We start from the raw sequence: 19,669 nt of genomic DNA on the forward strand, positions 1-19,669 counted from the left end.
GTGGACATTTTCCCAAAAATTTGTTAGGAGAACCAGTACAAGCAGGAAGTATTGGTGGGAACTGGCAGTGAAATTACAGAATGTTACTGCAGCACTTATTGGAGCTCACATTCTAAGTGGAAAGGCACAGAAGATTTCTGACCAGATTTAAACTTTTCACACAACTTCAAAATGCTTAATTAAGTATGAAAATAAGAATTAAGCTTTATCATATACCTGCGGTGCTGTCACTTAGTCTGTCTTTATTATCTTGAAGCAAGGAGCTGAAGTCTTCCTGCTGAGACATCAGAAGAAAATACTTTCACAGACAGCAGATAAAAGTTGAACAGTTCACAGAAGATAAATATCGATAGCATAAATCTTGCTGGAAGAAATCTGTCACGAGGGATTTCTTTTGTTTCTGGGGTCCTGTTTAATTGTGGCAGGTGGCCAGTACTCATTAAATATTAATGAAATTGGGTCAACTGTCTCATAGATAGTTTGAAAAGCTGCAGACCCTGTGATAAATGACTGCAATATACTGTAGTGTACTTAAAAAGAAATCTTCAAAACTATAAGAAAAATACCAGACAGCACACATTCTAGTATTTGATGACTTTTTGTGACTCTGCTTTTTGCATCACATAATCTCATGTACCTCACTGGTATTAGCTAATGAGCTCTCACACCATTAATATTCCATAACCATATTCCTACATACTTTACTAGCTTACGAATAATTCTATTTAGATATTTAGTAAATAGTGAAGTAATCCACATTTGCTTTGTAAAATTATACGGAAATATGAGGATCGCACTAAAAGTAATGCCTTCTATTTTATTATGTTGGCTTATGATGTCAGAGGTGGATGTTGGTGGTATGGCAGTACAGGCTGAACCATCACATGATGTTGCTGGGGGCAGAGGGGCAGCAGAGGGGCAATCTGACAGAATGGCATCTGACATGAAAGTGTGGATGAAGAAAAGGTGTGTCACTGAATTCCTCCATGAGGAAAAAAGTGGCACACACTGACATTCACTGGCACATAAGCATTTAGTTTATGGAGCCCAAACAGTGGATGTGAGCACAGTGAGGTGGCAGGTGGTTTGTTGCAGCACTGGGGTCAGTGACAATGGATTACATCTGCTGGTGCAGACTTTTATGAATGGGGCATGCAGGTGCTTGTCCATAGTTGGCAAAGATGCACTGGTAATGGTAGTGACTGTGTTAAAAAATAGTGTTTTGTAGATGAGAATTTGTATACTGTGCATTTTGTAACTGTTGTTGTTTCAGCAGAAACAAATAGGAGGCATTACTTTCAAAACATCCCTTGCAGATTTGGATTCTTTCTCTTCCAAAAACTTAGCTAATTAATTCAAGGAAATTCTGCAGTCAACAAAATAAATTATTAAAGTACTACGCTTTCTTTCCCCCCACTTAGTAAGAACAAAAAACTTTGGTATCTTGCATACTTGGTCAGCAAAGAAAGCCTGTCCTTTTCCAGTCATAGGAGTCGAAGTTGATGACCGTGGAGAGGACAAATCACTAAGCTGTAAAAGATTTTGTATAAATAAGTACACGCATGCATTCATAGGAATAATCCTTCAACATGTGCTATATATAGACATATACATGAGCATGAATACTTTTCCTTGCACTCAAGAAAACTCTGTCAAAACTCTGGGTAAGTTTCAAAGAGCAGATTTAATTATTCAGTGCTCTTCTGAGCCAGTATCACTTTTCCAGAGTAGCTGTTGTAACAGATAGAGACTAACTGTAAAACCAAATGTGAAGTTGCATTTTGATACCATACAAATCTGTTTCAGTATTTTACTATCCTTTGTAAATATGCGTATAAAAATGCGGATATATATGTACATAGATATAAAAAATATGAAATTATTCACTTCTGCGTCTACAAAACCACAAGACCTTCAACTTTAGATGGAAGAAGCACCTATACAGTAAAATTTGTACTGCTGTATCCCAGCCCATTCTATATTTCTATATTTTCTCATTCAACCTAACCAACACGCATTTTCGTCTTAATGTCTGAAGAAGCACTCACAATAAGAAGGTATATACAATAAGAGGACAGAGCCCACATTATTCACATAATGGTTAAAACACTCTTCATCCCCTAAAAGTGTCTCAAGATTGGTCTTTTCTTTACCTGCATAGGACTGATAGGAGGAGGTGGGGCTTTGCGTTTTTTTGGAGTTCCACTTCTTTCTGAACTTAATTTAGAGCCTTGATCATGCTGAAAGTTCCACCAGCCAGAAAAGGTAAGTTTGTTAGTTTGGTTAGTAAAGTCCGAGCAAGTTGTTTCACAAAAAAATAAAATAAAATAAAATTCCACATTAATATCAACTTCAGCAGCTCATGCAGTTCCTTTATCCTCTCTGTAAAGACTATATCCTTATTAACACAAAAATATTAAACATGCCTGACAATAAGAACCTGTTCTGTTGTAATCCATGCTTCAGTGAAAACAAATAAGATTTAGTGAAAAAGCCAAAGCTGACAACAGGCTTAGCACTAATGATCTCAGATACTCCTGTAAATTCATTCTTAGTCCAGTCATGCCATTCTTAACAATTACCATCTTCCCTCTCCTTCAGCTTGTGCCTGAGCTCCTTGAAACACTGAACTTCTCCATTTAGAGAAAAAATCAATCAATGACATCCTCATCCCATTTTCAGCCACTAGCAGTTCTACAAGACACTTGCACTACAAGATATCATGATAATGCATGTATTCAACTGTCTAAATCTGCTGAGAGTTTCTAAGATATATCTCCCATAGTATGATGCAACTAGGGACAACCTTCAGTTATCTGCTTTGGAAGCAAGAGACTTTTCCCTAGATCATTTTCTCTACAGTTTGAAGAGACAGAGTTGAAGAGCCAAGCCAAGTCTTATACATGAGAATGGTGGAACATTTTCCAGGTACATAAGTGCACATATACATGCATTTTCCGTCCCTTCTGTCACTGGGAAGGACGGCTACTGTTACAGAGGGAAGCTAAATCTAAAAATGAATTTCTTGAAACACATTTCTTAAATAAGCAACAAAAACTTTTCACGTTACAGAGTAGTCACTAGCAGTACATCTCATAGTGATATTTACTACTGCTGCTAGTCAAGTCAGTTAATATTTTTTCCTATGTTACAAGCCTGTATAGTCAAAATATTTTTAAGTCCAAAAGAATACATACCTGCTTTGCTTTTGTTGGTGATTTTGCATCTGTGAAGCAGAAAAAAGCAGAAGTAGGAGCAGTTATCAAAGTTACATTTCTAAATCATCTCCCAGCTTTACTTCCCACGCCATTGTTTGCTTCTTGAATTTGTTTGAAATCTAAGCAGTATTTCAAAATTCCGTTCATGTTTTATCCTGATGTGCTGATACAAAATTCAAAACATTGTGATAATCCTGCTTCTACTGTAGTCTCTCACTGTTCTTTACCTCAGCTTCCTATTTCAGAAATCTGTTATAGCTTGACCATAACTCCCTCTCCACATTAGTTCCTTCTGAACTCTTCTACTGAGGAGCTGAACTTAATTTTTCAAATAATAAAGAGGATCTACTTCAAATTCTAAGCAATACCTCATCATGCTTCTTCATCAGCTTGCCTTGTTCTTCTTTAGAACACCTCTTTTTGCCCTGCTGAATATTTTATCTCATGTTAGAGAATAACCACATGGAGCAAGTGTCACTTTTTCCTGGTTTGGGAAGCTTCAGCTAGACCTATCAACAAAGACAGCTTTTGAAAATTTTCAAGTGATGGAGTGACGGCATTGGTGGGCAGGGGAAAGGTGATGGATGTCATCTATCCGAACTTCTGCAAAGCCTTCAACATGGTCCATCACAACTCCCTTCTCTCTAAATTGGAGACGTGTGGATTTGAAAGATGGACTGTTTGATGGGTTAAGAACTGATTGGCTGGTGACAGCCAAAGGGTTGTGATCAATGGTTCTGCGTCAGGATGGAGGCGGTCACAAGCAGTGTCCCTCAGGGGTCAGTCTTGGGACTGGTGCTCTTCAACATCTTTATCAGTGACACAGATGATGGAATTGAGTGCACCCTCAGCAAGTTTGCAGACGACACTAAGCTGAGCAGTGCACACTGCAAGGAAAGGAAGCCATCCAGAGGGATCTGGAGAGGCTGGAAAAGAGGGCCCATGAGAACCTAATGAGGTTCAATACGGCCAAGTGCAAGGTGCTGCACCTGGGCTGGATGAAAAACCCTTGAGAGCAGCCCTGTGGTGAAGGACTTGGGGGTCCTGGTAGTTGAGAAGCTGGACATGAGCCAGCAGTGCGTGCTTGCAGCCTGGAAGGCCAACTGTGTGCTGGACTGTGTTAACAGAGGAGTGGCCAGCAGGGAGAAGGAGGTGATTGTCCTGCTCTACTCAGCTCTTGTGAGGCCCCATCTGCAGTACTGTGTCCAGATCTGGGGTTCCCAGCACAAGAAAGATGCAGAGCTCTTGGAGCGTGTCCAGAGGAGGGCCACTAAGATAATCAAAGGGCTGGAGCACCTCTCCTATGAGGAAAGGTTGAGGGAACTGGGCTTGTTCAGCTTGGAGAAGAGAAGGCTCTGGGGAGACCTCATTGTGGCCTTCCAGTACTTGAAGGGAGCGTATAAACAGGAGGGGCAATGGCTGTTTACAAGGGTGGACAGTGATAGGGCAAGGGAGAATGGTTTTAAACTGAAACAGGGGAAGTTTAGGTTAGATATTAGGAGGAAGTTTTTCACACAGAGGGTGGTGAGGCACTGGAACAGGTTGCCCAAGGAGGCTGTGGATGCCCCATCCCTGGAGGCATTCAAGGCCAGGCTGGATGTGGCTCTGGGTAGCCTGGTCTGGTTGTTGGTGACTCTATATATAGCAGGGGGTTTGAAACTAGATTATCATTGGGTCCTTTTCAAACCAGCCCATTCTATGATTCTGTGATTCTATGAAGTTACTCCATGAAGTAAATTTCTTTGTTGCTACACACAGAAGTAGCCAATTCAAAGATATAAACTGCAGATCAGAATCTCTTACGTACCAACATCCTGAGATATTTTTGATGACAGCAGGTTCTGGATTCCCACATTCTCAGAGATCTTGGAATAATGCAGCGCATTCTGTCCAAAAACATCTACTAAACTGACATCTGCACCTTTCCTAAGGAACACTTCCACCATGTTAAGGCTACCAGCTTCACAAGCCATCATCAAAGCAGTTCTGGACAAAAGAAACAAGGATAAAAATGTCAAGAGAAACTTTTGAAGCAGCAGCTCATTTTTTCAGGAGAAAAATGTAACAGGCATTGTGCAATGAAGACCAAGATTTTATCACCATGTGCCTTGAAGTATATAAGTAACCATCATCTCTCTGCACAAACTTTCCTACCCTTCCTTCTCCTTCCTCATATATCCCAGCTGGACCTTCTGCAAAAACCTGTTATGGTTTTGCACATGTTTACAAACATTTTTGAAAATGGGTTCTTGAGGCTAAGAGTTGGCTGCTGAATAAAGTCAGATTATCAAATTTCACTCACTCCAATTACAACACAAAAGCCTTTATTTCATTTGTCTACATTTCACATGTTGCTTTTAGGTAAAATAGAGAGCTGTTATTCCAAAAGCCAAACAAATTTCTCCAAACTTTTCACTGAGACTGTGAGGTGGGTTTCACCTTAAACCTTGCCCTATTTTTGAAGAAAAACAACAAAAAGAATCTCTTTAGAGCACAACCAGTGCCCTCTCCACCACAGGGCAGCTAGACAGCGCCAGATCCAACAGTGGGCATGACATACAGGAGTGTTTACCTAAAAGGCTTTATCTCTTTTACTTTTGAGCAGGTAACACCTCAAGTTCAAAGTACCAGCGAGGCCATTCAAACCAACCAAGAAAACAAAGGGGTTTTCTTTAACTAACTTAAAACAAAAGTGGACTAATAAAACTTTTAACTCATATAAACTAGGCTAGGCCCAGTCTTATCCTCTCACGTGTTTGTGAAGAACAGTATGGGCACTGTATCACATAATAGTGAGAATAGCTACTAACTGTAAGTGCCAAGTGTTCTCAGCATCCTGCTCTACCTTTTCAGTTTCAGCAAACATTTATGAAACTTTATCAGTATCATCAAAACAAGTGCATTTTTCCACAATAACAATGTTCTGATTTAAAAACAATACTATGAAATACCAGATATTTATGACATACTATATGTCTATTAATGCAGTAAGTTTCTAAATGGCACCTTTTGAGAAGACAGCATCTCCATTATATAGTTCTACTGTATTTTTTCTTGCTGCTGTGGCAGAAATGAGAGCTTCTCATGGATGTCACTTCTAAGTAATAGTTTAGGATTTAAGTCAGCAAAACTAACTCAGGCGAAGAACAGAGAGAGCAGCATTGAAAATGTGGGACATGTGCAAAGTGATTGCTATCATTTCGATCATTTAGAATGCTATCATTTAGATTCTTGTGGGAATGATTTTAAAATAGGATTTGGTGTTCTGGTAACACAAGGAAAAGCTTACAGTTTACTTTGGTTTAGAGTTACTTAGCTTCTCTTTTGCTTTTCTCATTGGGCAGAATTCCGTAAGCCTTCTCAACAATGTCTAGTATTCACGTTCTCTAGTACTGGGGACATTGTTTCATGTAATGACTATTCTGGGTAGGGAACTTCATTTGACAGTCAGCCTTAGGAAAGAATTAACAGGGTGATGTTAACCTACTGTACCTTCCATTTTTATCCCTTGTGTTGATGTCTGCTCCGTGATCCAGAAGGTATTTACAGACCTCTGTATGGCCATTTTGTACTGCAAGCAGCAGAGGTATGTTCCCATCCTAGGAATGCATTTAAAGAAACCATAAACAATAATTTGACAACTTACAAATACAACTCTGAGGTTTAAAGGTCAGATATGAACTTTTCTTCTACACAGCACAAACAAGGCACTGTATATTTTTCTTGTGTATTATAAATGTAGCTGGCTTTATTTAATTCCTTCCTTGACCTTGGGGGATGGATTCACTCAGCAAAGCATCGAGAATAGGAATGCTCTTTGCTGTCTGTACTCCCTTTTCTCTTTGCTTAATGCTACAACATAGTGATTTTGCAACTGTACAATACCTTAGGTATCTCCACAACAAAAGGGTAACTTTGAGAACTAGGCAAAACTGCAACATTTCATAGAATCGCAGAATAACTGTACTGGAAGACGCCTTTAGAAATTATGCGGTGTTTCTTCCTCTTTGTCTTCAGTCAAAAGCAAGGCAAACTTCACATTATGGTACACTGCTCAGAGACTTGTCTGAACAGGTTTTAAGCATGTCCAAGGACACAGAAAGCATGTCTCAGTCTCATTTCCAGTGTTTCACCAACTGCGTGGTAAGAATTATTTTATTCCTTAATACGTAACTGGAATTTCCCAACTAGCTTCACTGCCCAAATTGTAACCGCTGCTTGTCATCATTTCTGAGGTCAATTTGTCACTGTCTTCTTTACGATCACTCATTATGTAGTCAAGGACATAAAAGATTTTCCCACAGCCTTCTCTTCTAATGATTAGAAAATCTTTTTGGTCTTTAAAATACATCTGCTGAAATTTTAGCTTTAATCTTTGTGATTGTTGTTTGTTTGTCTTAATATACCAAAAAGACCAGATGAGGAAAGATCCCAAGCCTCCAAAACACTCAACAAACAAAATAATTTTTTTTTTTTTAAAAAAAAGAAATTTTGAAAAAAGATAGATATTTTAATGCTTCCCTCCTCCCTCCTTTTCTTTTCTCTTTTTTTCTAATTTCTGTCAGATCCCCGTAACAGAGTTTTCTAAGAGGCAATTGCCACTACAGATCTGATTGTTTTTAGGTGTTTTGTGCTAGCCATTGTACTGTCCCTTAGCCTTTACACTACACCAAATATATTTCTTCCCCCAGGTTTAACATACTCTGTTTTATTTTCCTTAAGCATTTCACAGTACCTGAAAGGCCCACGTAACGGTCTTTCTCAAAGCCTACTGGAGTAAATGGAGTCAACAATCATGTCTTAAATATACCCAATTTAATTCTAGCTACTTCTAAAAATCTTGCAATTTAACTAGCAGCAAACCTTGCCACCAGTGAGTTTCATGGCTATGGAAAGCCATGAAAGGAGCATTGTCAGAGAAATTCAAAATGAAATAGAAAAGCAATAATAGTTTCAACTGCAGTACTTGAACTTGATTGAAGTGGAGGGTAGTAAAACTTTGGGAAAAGCACAAAGAGGTACATACCAAATCTTTGATGTTAATTGGACATTTGTGTTCACAGAGAAGTTGAACTGCCTGAAGACAACCACATGTCGCTAAAAGAAGAAAAAACATTAAAATCCATTAAACTTTATTTTTTGAAATTCGTGTTCCACGCTTACGCTTGCAATACTGTAGCATAATACTGGGATTCAAGAAAAACAAATTAAACTGTATCTATCTATTTTTAAGAAAGAAGGTAAGAAAGACAAATAGGACGAAGAGCAAGCTGTATGCAGAAACAAAACAGACATTATAGTCCAAACTAACACGAGAACATATAATCTCTAGACACTGAAATCGGAATCAGCCTAGTCTTACTTTTCAAGTCTTTCAACGGCTTTGCAAATGCAGGAGTGTATTTGCTGGCTGTAATCAACTGAAATTCAATATTCAGAGTATTTATCTAAAAATATCCAGAATTTGTCATCTATGAGAATGGATATGCAACACTCGGCTACTCAAATCTTCAATTAATCAATAATATATTAATTTTACAAAAGTAAGTAAATTTTCACTGCCAAATTAAAAATGCAAGTGTTTCAAAAAGTGTTGATATTTAATTGGAAAAAAAAATCAAAAGGTTAGTAAAAGAAAGCCAGCAAAAATTTTAAAATAGAGAGAGAAAAGAAAAGGGAATGAAAGAGCAGAAATAAAGCCTGCTTTAATATAGTTTACCATTCTGTCTGCTATTTTTCCCATCAGTAAAAAGCTATACCAACTCAAGAGCTGAGAAAATCAAGCATAACAAAATAGATGGTGCATGCTTTCAACAAAGAATTTACCTGCATAATGTAAAGCTGTTTTCCCACAGTTGTCAGTGCTGTATACTGAACATTTATACTGCACAGTTCAGAAAGGAGAAAAAAAAAAATTAGAGAAACGTCAAAAAAATAAAACACACGTGATGAGCAGAACAGACAGCTGAACATGTCTGAGAATAGTTCTATGAGCTTCTACAGAAAGCTCAGTCCATACAATAGAAATGAACAAGAATACTGATAAAAGACACAGCTTTACTCTCTATTGATCTCAACTGTCCTTTCTTGTTAACAGCTTATACACAGTAAACATGCATGGTGAGGATGTACCTAAAAAAAATTGTTTTGGAACAATTTATATTCAAAAACCAACAAACTAAGAATCTGACTTCCATGCCTCAGAAAAGCTTCCTATTTTACATTCCACTAAAAGCTAAAGCAACCTTAGCCTAAGGCAATTAATCCAAAATTATTCCTGTTAAAGCAAATAACACTTTTTTTCCATTTGTAAAATCTAACGCATCTACAATCCAGTTATATTTTGTAGTATTTTAAGCCACCTGTTACTACTGGCCAAGCTAGGCTTTGAAGTACTAAACGTAAAAATATCAAATTGCAAATCTTTATCCAGACTTACTTTGGTACAGAAAATTTTAGTTTATGACAAATAAAGATATCACACTGAAATAATAGATTTCTGAAATCAAATATTATATATTCTGACTTTCAGGTATAGCATCACCTCCAGTACTTCCTTGATTTCCTAGGCAAACAGTTTCATGTAAATTACCAAATTTCATTTAAAAAACTCAAGATTCATTCTGTGTAAAACAATTATTTATGCTACGATTAGACATTTCTTCCACGTAGAAAGAGCTTTTATGACAAAGCCAGTCGACAGAAGCAACAAAGCATTCCAAAGAGCATGAGAGCATCCTCCAAGAGCACTGGAGAATATTAACAAAGGATTTTCACTTACAAACTTGTTTAGAAATGCATTTTATAATAAAATTAACAAAACATTCTCTGGTTGTAGCTGTCAGGTAAATGGGCAGCAAATATTTGGTACTAAACACATTCATCTGCTGCACTGATTGTATGCTGCTGCATGCGATAGAATTAATGACAGCTTGATGTCACTGTTTATGCTCTAAATGGATTTACTCTAGAATTAGTAGATTTTTCTAATGAAATCCCAAAGCGGACAGTCTCCTCACTTAATGATAATCTCTTTCAAGTGTTCAAGAAAAGATGGAGAGAAGCAGTGATGTCAGTAAATACAATGAGTAGGAATTAGTGAAATTGGACCCAGTTCAGTAACAGGCATTGAGAGAGATCAGTGAAAACTGAACTGGAGAGCCCAGAAGTAGCCAGAGGAAAACAATTATGAAGCTGAGATATAGGATCAAATTTCTTTCTGTACCGCTGCACTCAGGCAGTGTTATTTTGTAGGCTTATTATTTCATACAAATTCTTTGCCAGTCTTTTGATAAATCTACGTTTCTAAAAATCTGACCCACTACTCTGATCACCCTGATCACCAGAATTTACCTGTCCTTCTGAAACGCAGTTGAGATGGACATCCCTTCTTGTTTGCTAACACACAATTTCAGCATTAATGTCAAAAGAATCTTCTCTTCCTCTTCTCTTCCATTTTTCTTGGCTTTTTCTCCCCCACTTTTTTCTACTCCATTTCTAACTTTTCACTGTCCTTTCACTCATTTCACCAAGGATTTGAGTATTTCCATATTTTAGTATCCAAACTACTTTGGTTTCTTTCCCTTTGACTCAACAAATGGATTATTTTATATTGCACAGACAGAATACATTCGGTTAGATCAATATCAAAGTTTCACTACAAATGAAGAATTCTTTTTCCCTGTATCTCTTATACATCATCTACTTCCAACCCACCCAGACACACAGACTATGGGAAACGTCAAGCTGCACCCTGCTTCAGACCCAGCCTTTCTATGTTGGAGCCACTGCATATGGAAAACTGAAACTGTGGACCACTCAGAGGAGATACCACACTGTTTTATATCATTTAGCCACACAGTGCCTAAAAGATCTTAAACTCAAGAACATCTATCAGTTGCAGGAAAAAAGGACAACAGAACAAGAGTGTGATGCAGACCATGAATGTGCGTCTTGATGTTAGGCAAACAACATAAGCCTCATAAAACTGGAGACATGAACTTTATGTTTGCAGTTATCTTAAGGTAATGATAAGATAAAGTCACAGTGAGGTTCTTGATGCCCTGTCCCTGGAGGTATTCAAGGCTGGGTTGGGTTGGATGGTGTCCTGGACAACCTGATCTAGTGCTTGATCTAATGATTGGCAACCCTGCCCATGGCAGTCGGTTGGAACCAGATTATCTTTGAGGTCCCTTCCATCCCAAGCCATTATATGATTCTATGATTAGCAGGAAATGCATTGATATCCAGTGAAGAACCACCAAAGAAAAATAAAAATATATAAATAATCAAAATTAGTTTAATTTTTACTTTACCTGAAGTAACCTCTTAATGCAGTCAAGGTGGCTGTTCTTCACTGCAAGATGTAAAGCACTGTGTCCTACATCAACACATGCAAAGCAAAGTTAGTATTCAGCCACTCAAGGACACTGGAATAAACTCTTCCATAACAAAGGCAAGATTTTTAATTGACCATCAACACATGAAAAGTATGGACAAATAAAATAAAATCTACATCAAGCAGAATATAGTTACAACAGACTATTGTTCAGGCAGGGAACAGGATAATCTTAATGTCTACTTTCAGATATAGGAATGACAGAAACTTTGTGACAAAACCTGCCTCCCTTGCATGTGTCTGCTTTACTTTTTTTTCCCCCTCTGATTAAAAAGGAACCCATTTTGGAGAGCAAAAACATCCAAATTCACCAGCTACCACTACGACAAATTTGAATCAACTACAGAATGCACACATAAAATGATGACTCAGAGCATATGACTACTTTGTTTCTGCATTTAATAGGTTCCTCTTCCTATTAATTTACTTAGCAACTATGAGCTCATATTTAGCAATGCAATACAGTGATTTACTAACTATCGATTTATGATTAAAGATTTCGCAGTCTGTCCTCTAGTTCCTTCTTACACAACACATGAAAAATCTTAAAGGCCAAAGACAGCAGAAGACTAAATTATCTATAAAAAAAGAAAAGAGTTATGATTTAGTAATCAATACAGACAGGAGATCCACTTATGAAGAACCTCACAGTAAATAATGAGACTTTAGCAGGAAAGGCATTACCTAAGGAATGCAGAGTTGACACTCTCAAGAGTGAGCAGACAACCTACTATTATCTAAGTGACTAATAAATCTTGAGGCAAGATGAAGTATGAATGCTGAATAATAGTCCATGTCAGGTGTGTATATTCTCTTATCATTACATTTAATCTGAATGCTTCTTCCAGTATCACAGATGCTTTCTCACAGAGGCATACAATTTCTGTTCATGACAAATTCAACCAGGCTGGAAGCAATGGCTAAAACAGACCCAGTGAATCCAATTTACAAATCATTACAAGAAAGACAGAGTACTGACACCTCAGTTAGGTGATTCTGCTAGACAGAGGAAATGCTGGGCACAGACCACAGATAGGTCAACTGAAATCTATTAAGAAGAGTTTGCCAATTTCAAACTCAGCTCTCATCATTCTCCTACTAGAGTACTAATTAAGGTACAGGACTTTCGAGGAGTGAAGCAGCACACTTAATAGCTCTCAGCTCACTTTGGCCTGTATCAGCAATTTTCACTATGTCATAATCCTGAGGAAACTGCAACTTCAGTACAGTTAAATGGGGTTAATAGCTTGGATACACATAAAAGCAAAGCACAAGATCTTGATTTAATCTAAGCAAAGTCTTAAATGAAATGACCAAAAAGCTGGGAGGGGAGAGGAGACAGGCAGGGAAGAGAGAAGGGAAATTATAATAATATCAACAGCAATAATTAATAAAATTAACTATTTTGCAATTACTGGAGTCAGCTATAAATGCTGATATTTATAGCATATGGGCTAAAAATCTCTATTCTATATGCAGTAAAGCAAGTATTTCTAAACTGCATAGGTTACAATGTGGTGTGAATTGGAGGGAGCAGCACTGCCAAATTTGCACATCAAGACTTACAGGCAAATGAAGCATATTGCATTGTATGTGTAGGTTCACAGAGGCATACCTGCACCATCTTGGGCTGTCACATCTGCACCATGTGTCACCATAATCCTGAGGCATTCTGCATGTCCTTTCGTGGCTGCCAGGTGAAAACTGGAAGAGAGTATTTATATGACACTTTTCTGTTTCTAAGACCTTCTTTATCTTTCATTCACAAACCAAGTACTAGCAAGTTCTCCCATTCCTGTCCTTAGGTCTTCTGGCAACCCTCCACTACCTCCCAAGAAGATAATAGCTCTGAAAGTGAGAAGGCACATCAAAAAGCTTTTGTATTCATGTATTTATATAGGCTGCTGTTTTGTAAACCCATGCCATATACCTCATGTGCATCTATCTAATGAATTTCTAAACCAATACCCTTAGTGATGCAATATATCCCCATAGAATGCATGGACTTGGGAAATTACTAAAGAAAGCATTCACAAAAACTGGCTTTGCTCTACTTGCTTCGCACTCAGGACAATCTTAATTTTCCTCTTTCAGCAGACAGTATCCTCTAAGAGTTGATTCTGTTCCTAAATTAAACTGAATCAAGTTCTGCTTCTGAATTGCCCTCTTCAGAGTAAATCTTTCTTCACTGCGGAGGTGAAACGAAAACCCTGAGACGGTGCATGTGAAAGCAGCCTGGAGATACCAAAGCTATTGGATATTTGTGAAACTATACTAAAGATGTATTTTGCAACTTTTGGTTTTGCTTTTCATTTGAAGTATCTGCTTGTTTGAACAGCAGAAGTTTGCAGAGGTTACAAACCATACCATGACTGGACGCACTGAAGAGCATAAATTACCAAAGATGAAATTATAGAACAAACCAAAGACATTATGCTTAATTCAAGCCTTTTTATACTGAGTATACATCTTTGACATTGTTAGCACCTCCAGATTCACAGGAGCTATCTTATACACATGCTTCTGGCTTAATTAAGTGGAGAAGCAAATTCAAAGAAAAAATGTATGAAAATGGAGAAGTTTATATCCTTCTGATACATGTTGTGCCAACATAAGTGAGTCACGCACAGGAAGATTTACTGCTTCCCCACAGTCCTGCTATTATCAGCTTAATACACATTAGGAATAATGTTTAAAAAAAAGAAAAAATGGAAAGAAAAAAAAAAACAAAAAACAGAGATAAAACACTTCTAACAATTACTGTTAAATAGTGTATTAAAAGCTAGAATCATCCTAAGCATGGCCCAAATTGAAAAAGCCTGTAATCCTGGGGTGTTTTCTTACATCTTATAAAAAAGTTCATTTTTAACACCACACATCTCTGTGTTAAAAGCTTTTTCCTCCAGAATCTAAGAGGCATCTAACTAATCATGTAGATATTTCATAGTATTTATGAGTTTATATTTTGGACAACAGTTTCCTTTAAATGTTAAAACTAATATTGAAAGTTTAGCCTGCTAAGCAGAACAACTAGAATAACAGGCAAAAATGAAATGCGTATTTCTGGCACAGAGTATGTGAACTGCAACACCATTTCTCTATGCTATAGGCTTTTCTTTGCAGCTTCCCTGGAAAAACAGCAGAGGAAAAAGACCTACTGTCAAGATGTGGCAAAGAGCTGAGAATTAATCAAAACACGAGAGCTCTGGGAATGAAGTCCTGTACCAAATACAGCAACCACCTCTCTTCCTCCATGAAGTCCTTCTATCTTGCCGTCTGCTGCCTACAAATACTAGGCAGGCAGTGCTTAAGGCTTCAAACTGTTCTCTGCAAATGTAAAAATATTCTGTATGCTCATCCACACTCTTACAGCTGCCATATACAAACTGAACAGAGGCATAACTAAATACTTCAAAAAGCACAAAAAGTACTGCCGCTAGCTGTTCTCTGGTTGTTCAAAAAAACCCAAAACTTTACGTTCCTGCTAATCAATGCAAAGTTGTGTGTTAACATTCTTCTTTAGAAGAAGGGTTTTCTCAGGCTTTAAGAAAATAGCTGGAACAGGGAGCAAGGAATCTGACAAATTCCAACACTTCTAATTTGGCCAACACATAATATCCACTGAATAATACTGAAACAGACTCAGAAACAGTTGTGTAGACATGCAATACAACTGAAATCAATTAAACTTCAGGAACACCATGATGCATGCACTTTGCTCATTTACATTTGACAGTATTCATAGAATAATAAATACTTGAATAATAATAACTTGGCTAAATCTAGGACATTAAGATTTTACAGAGAGGCTGTGGAGGGTAGTGCCAAGTGCAACAAGAGTATGCAAGAGCAAAAGAAGTTTGATTTAGATAAAATCAGACTGCAAAGAAAGCATAAAAAATAATAAAAAAAGAAAACCTTAACCCCTTTCAGGCTGTGCACCTAAGAACACATCAATCCCACAAACACAAATAATTCCTAAGGAAGTTCTCAACAAGAAACTACACTTAGTTTCATGCTATCCAAAAATTTACAAGTAAAGAGTAAAAGTACTGCTTGTCCCAAATTACTAAGATGAAGAATCATCATCTGTCAGCAAAACAGGTATTGAGAAAGCTGAGAGAATGTGTGAAGTATCTAACAAAAGCACAGAAGTAATCTGCAGAGTCCCAGGAAAGGAGAGTACAATGAGGTTTACCTCACATTCATTCACAGTTACCTAAGCCTAACAGTGTTGGGACTGCTACAACTCCCTCCCACAAGTTTTCTGCATATCCCTTCCTTACTGCTACCAAGTCTCATATAACTCTGAAAGTCAATTTTTTTCTTGAAGATCTAAAAGTGATTGAGATGTGAAGCTTGTTTAGTTAGCTGCCTCTTTGGTGAACTGAACTGGCTTACTGGAAATCTGTCCTGCTTATGAAATACAAGAGAATTATTCCAGACCGGGACGATCCTATTACAATCATACGTAAGTCAAAGTATGTAACAGAGCACTGAACAAAAACCTCCCTATGAGGAGTAATTCTCCTTTATTTTGAAGTTACTATCCCCCTACTTTTTTCTTCTTTTCTCATCTGTTTAAAGACTAACAAACAAACAAGCAAACAAAACAACAACAACAACAAACAAATCAACCAACCAAAAAAAAAAAAACATCAACAACATCGAAATACCATCAGTAGTGGATATTGGGGACTGGTGTGCAACAAGGGAGGCTCTTGAAACAAAGAAGCCCGGAGACATTTATTTCAGAACAGAGTAACTCTGTACAAGCTATATAAGGTCTCTAAAACATTTGAGGCAAAAGCTGCAGGTCTCCAAACCCTAGAGTTCTCACCATCTAGAAGCATGGAAGAGTGGTACATTTCACTTGCATCCTTCATGAATAAACTTCCCCTTGAATGTAAGCAAACAACTTTCCTCCCACTTCCTTGCTGTACAGTGACAGGCAAACAAAAACAAACATGTGAGTCTTCATCTGGAGCAAGGGCCACGCTGAGTTACGTTCTGTATGGGAACTGCTGAATCACAGCCTGAACCTCTGACTGACCACCTGAGGTGAGCAATGAGTCAGCCCTGGGAGCACAGGTGAAGGCAATTCCTTCTAGACTCCATTTAAGAGCTGACAACTAGTGGGGAAGGATCTTGTTTGGATATTGTTCCTCTTGGAGTCTTCTCAGCTGAGTCCAGGACAAGGGTAAGTTTTCCATTTGTTCTTTAGCGTGAACAACCTGTTTAGTCTAACTTTCTAGTATATTTCTTGATCTGTATATTCATTGATTATACACATTCGCACTCAGCCTCACTCCCCATTCTAATGTAGTTCAGTTTCCCTTCACAAGAACCCTGTTGGTACCACCTCCAGCTACTTCTTGGTGCCCCAACCTGAACTGATTTGTGATAGATCTCCTATTGCTATAAAGCATCTCTACCATTCCTGTAAGGCAGGATGAACTTCTACCATTATCTCCAGAACATTCAGTGCAGCAGAGTAGCAGCTACCCTTCCCAGTGTTTTTTTCCTCCAATGACGACAGTCAGAATTTAGACTCGCCTCAGAGCACCTGACTAAGATCATCTGGTTGACACTGCTTTTTTTCTTACACGTGGATGTCACTGAAACAACAGTCCTAAATAAGCCAGTCCCACATTCAGCGCTAAGGATTTTTTTTCCATGTTTCAGTCATGAAGTCAAGCCAGCAAAGGAATGGAGCCTTCTTCAGTTGGTGACTGACAGAGTGCAAGAGTTCAGAGATAGCTAAGACGTCAAGAATGAACATTTCCAGAAATTATTTAATTACCATACAATATCTCAAACAGATGAGGGCTGTAATTTTTACTAATTAGCTCGTATAACCTATTTATTTACAAATATCTTCACAACAGCTAAAATAACAGAATTAATCAAAATTTAGATGTTAGACTTGTAAAAAAAAAAAAAAAAAAAAGCTAATTGAGCTTGTTGAGGTGTTGTTAGTAACAAGACATGAGTATACTGACTCCAGATTCTCTGCTTAACAATCTATATAGCTACATTCTGCAAAACTGAGCACAACCCTCTAACTGAATGTTATTTTGACAACTGGCTTAAAACAACTGGGTGGTCCATGCAACTAGGGAAAATACCACAAAAGTATAGTACAACACGATAAAACAAGAAAAAATAAAGCCTCAAGTTAATACTGTAACCTTCATGCACAAGGAAATTTTCACTTGCTTAAAGAAAAGCAAAATTAAAAGAGCAGAAAAAATATATCCTATTGGGTTCTGCAGTTCTGTCTGGAGCAGAACACAGAATTTCTCCAGAGCCTGAAAGAAGTCTAACACAGTATTCATCAAAATCCAAAGAAAATAAAGAACGTGGTTGAATTATGAATGCCAAGTGAACAGAAAACAGTTAATACAATATTATGACAAAGAAGAAAGTAAAACATGTATGCAAGCATACAGTGCTATTGTTCTCTACTATTTTATCTGAGTGGTCTGAAAATATTTTAAGTGCAAGAATGTTTGAAATACACTATGAACTCAAGGTTTATTTTGAGTAAAAACATCCCTCCCCAAAGCAGTTCATTCTTCTTCATTTTCTATATCGTACGTTAAATCTTTATTGACTTTCAAGAAATCTGGCTTGTCTGCCAACAGTCTGATGATTTACAGCTTCCCAACAGACCAATACCTTCAACAAACAAAGAAGACTGATAAAATAAAGTCACAGAGCTGCTCAGAGTATTTGAATGCCAACTAAAAAAACATAGAAATGGAAAACGTTCAACCCTTGCTGCTACCAGATGAGACAGGCAAGTGATTTGCCAGATACCTCGGTCAGGAAGAGACCAATTGGTAATCTGGCTCGTTTTGTGTATTGATTTGAACATCTACACATCTTAGAGGCAGCACCTTGCTTAAAGTGCCTGTGATTCTGTGCCAGTCAGAATTATTCCCCAAAGCCTTGATTTCTTCCTTTAACAAAAACAGTACCAATAAATGCATAAAATGTTATCTGTATTTTGATTGTTTTCCACCACAGGCCAAGTGGCAGAAGTACTAGAAGGAGGCTGAGATATCCCCTAGGTGAGAAAGAGCTGTAAGTAAAATGGGAGCAGCATATTCCGTGCACAAATGATTTGTCTGTAGTTACTGAGGAATTATACCAAATATGGTCTCTTTTAGCATGTAATACAATTACCAGTAATTAGTGAAGGAAGTTTATTTTTCTGTGAATGGTTTGGGATTTTATCAACCAAAAAAAAAAAAAAAAAAAACCAAAAAACATTCAACACATCATGAACCTAATTCAAAGAAAAATAGTTACTCTCAGATTTAAAGAATGGGAATGGTCCAGAACACTCCCCAAACAGACACTGTTTTTTTTGTGCCTTCCTCTTCAGCCAAGACAGGGCATACAGCAAAGCAGTAACTCTTCGTTCCAGCAAGGAGTATGCTTCCATGGCCAGCATGATCCATTCTACTGATCCAGCTGCTTAGTTCTACTTCCTTGCATCTGCACAGCTAGATAGGTAACCACATCACTGAGATAGACCAAAATCAGCTGAAAAACAAAGCTGCTTTCCATGGTTTCATTGCAGTCACATATACATGCACACTGTTGGTACAAATTAAGTGACAGGAGCATGAAAGCATCATCTCAGTGAAGTTTAAGGTGATGTAGAATTTTACCTAAGACTAAAAACTAAAATTAAATACTGAGCATTTGCATGTGAAAGTTGCCAAATCTTTACCATTCCCTGACTACTAAGTGACAATTGTTGAAATGGCTCAAGTCTTGGAAACACTCAGGAATTCTAATACAAAGGAAATGCTGCTAAAGGTCAGTACTGGAAAGATTGTCAGTACCAAACATGTTACCAGTCTTTGACTTGGGAACAAAAGCAGCTTTGCCACTTAACAAATAGTGTTCATTTCCATGCTTGCTACCTAAGTATGAAAGCAGAAGAGGCAGACTGCACCAGAAGTACCAACTGAAGTTATCCCTCTTCCACAGCTGCTCTTAGTCCCTTTAGCTGTGCTGTCCTCCAGCTTTGAAATGT

At 37.7% G+C, this 19,669-nt stretch overlaps 1 protein-coding gene across 4 annotated transcripts in view; it reads right to left on the reverse strand.

Moving 5' to 3' along the window:
- RAI14 (retinoic acid induced 14) overlaps positions 1-19,669 on the reverse strand; it is a 94,885-nt gene that overhangs the window by 7,044 nt on the left and 68,172 nt on the right. For 2 of the 4 annotated variants that reach the window (XM_031608419.2, XM_031608421.2), the window contains exons 4-13: positions 13,232-13,320; positions 11,534-11,598; positions 9,045-9,102; positions 8,245-8,315; positions 6,711-6,817; positions 5,026-5,204; positions 3,198-3,226; positions 2,154-2,240; positions 1,453-1,530; positions 217-277 (exon numbers count right to left, since the gene is read on the reverse strand). In XM_031608419.2, coding sequence (XP_031464279.2) covers positions 217-277; positions 1,453-1,530; positions 2,154-2,240; positions 3,198-3,226; positions 5,026-5,204; positions 6,711-6,817; positions 8,245-8,315; positions 9,045-9,102; positions 11,534-11,598; positions 13,232-13,320 — 824 coding nt within the window. The remainder of the gene's footprint in view (positions 1-216; positions 278-1,452; positions 1,531-2,153; positions 2,241-3,197; positions 3,227-5,025; positions 5,205-6,710; positions 6,818-8,244; positions 8,316-9,044; positions 9,103-11,533; positions 11,599-13,231; positions 13,321-19,669) is intronic. The other 2 variants (XM_031608422.2, XM_031608423.2) reach the window with 2 other exon arrangements.

Source organism: Phasianus colchicus, chromosome Z (genome assembly GCF_987193195.1).
Source record: "Phasianus colchicus chromosome Z, bPhaCol1.hap1.1, whole genome shotgun sequence".
In the NCBI taxonomy this organism is placed as follows: Eukaryota; Metazoa; Chordata; class Aves; order Galliformes; family Phasianidae; genus Phasianus; species Phasianus colchicus.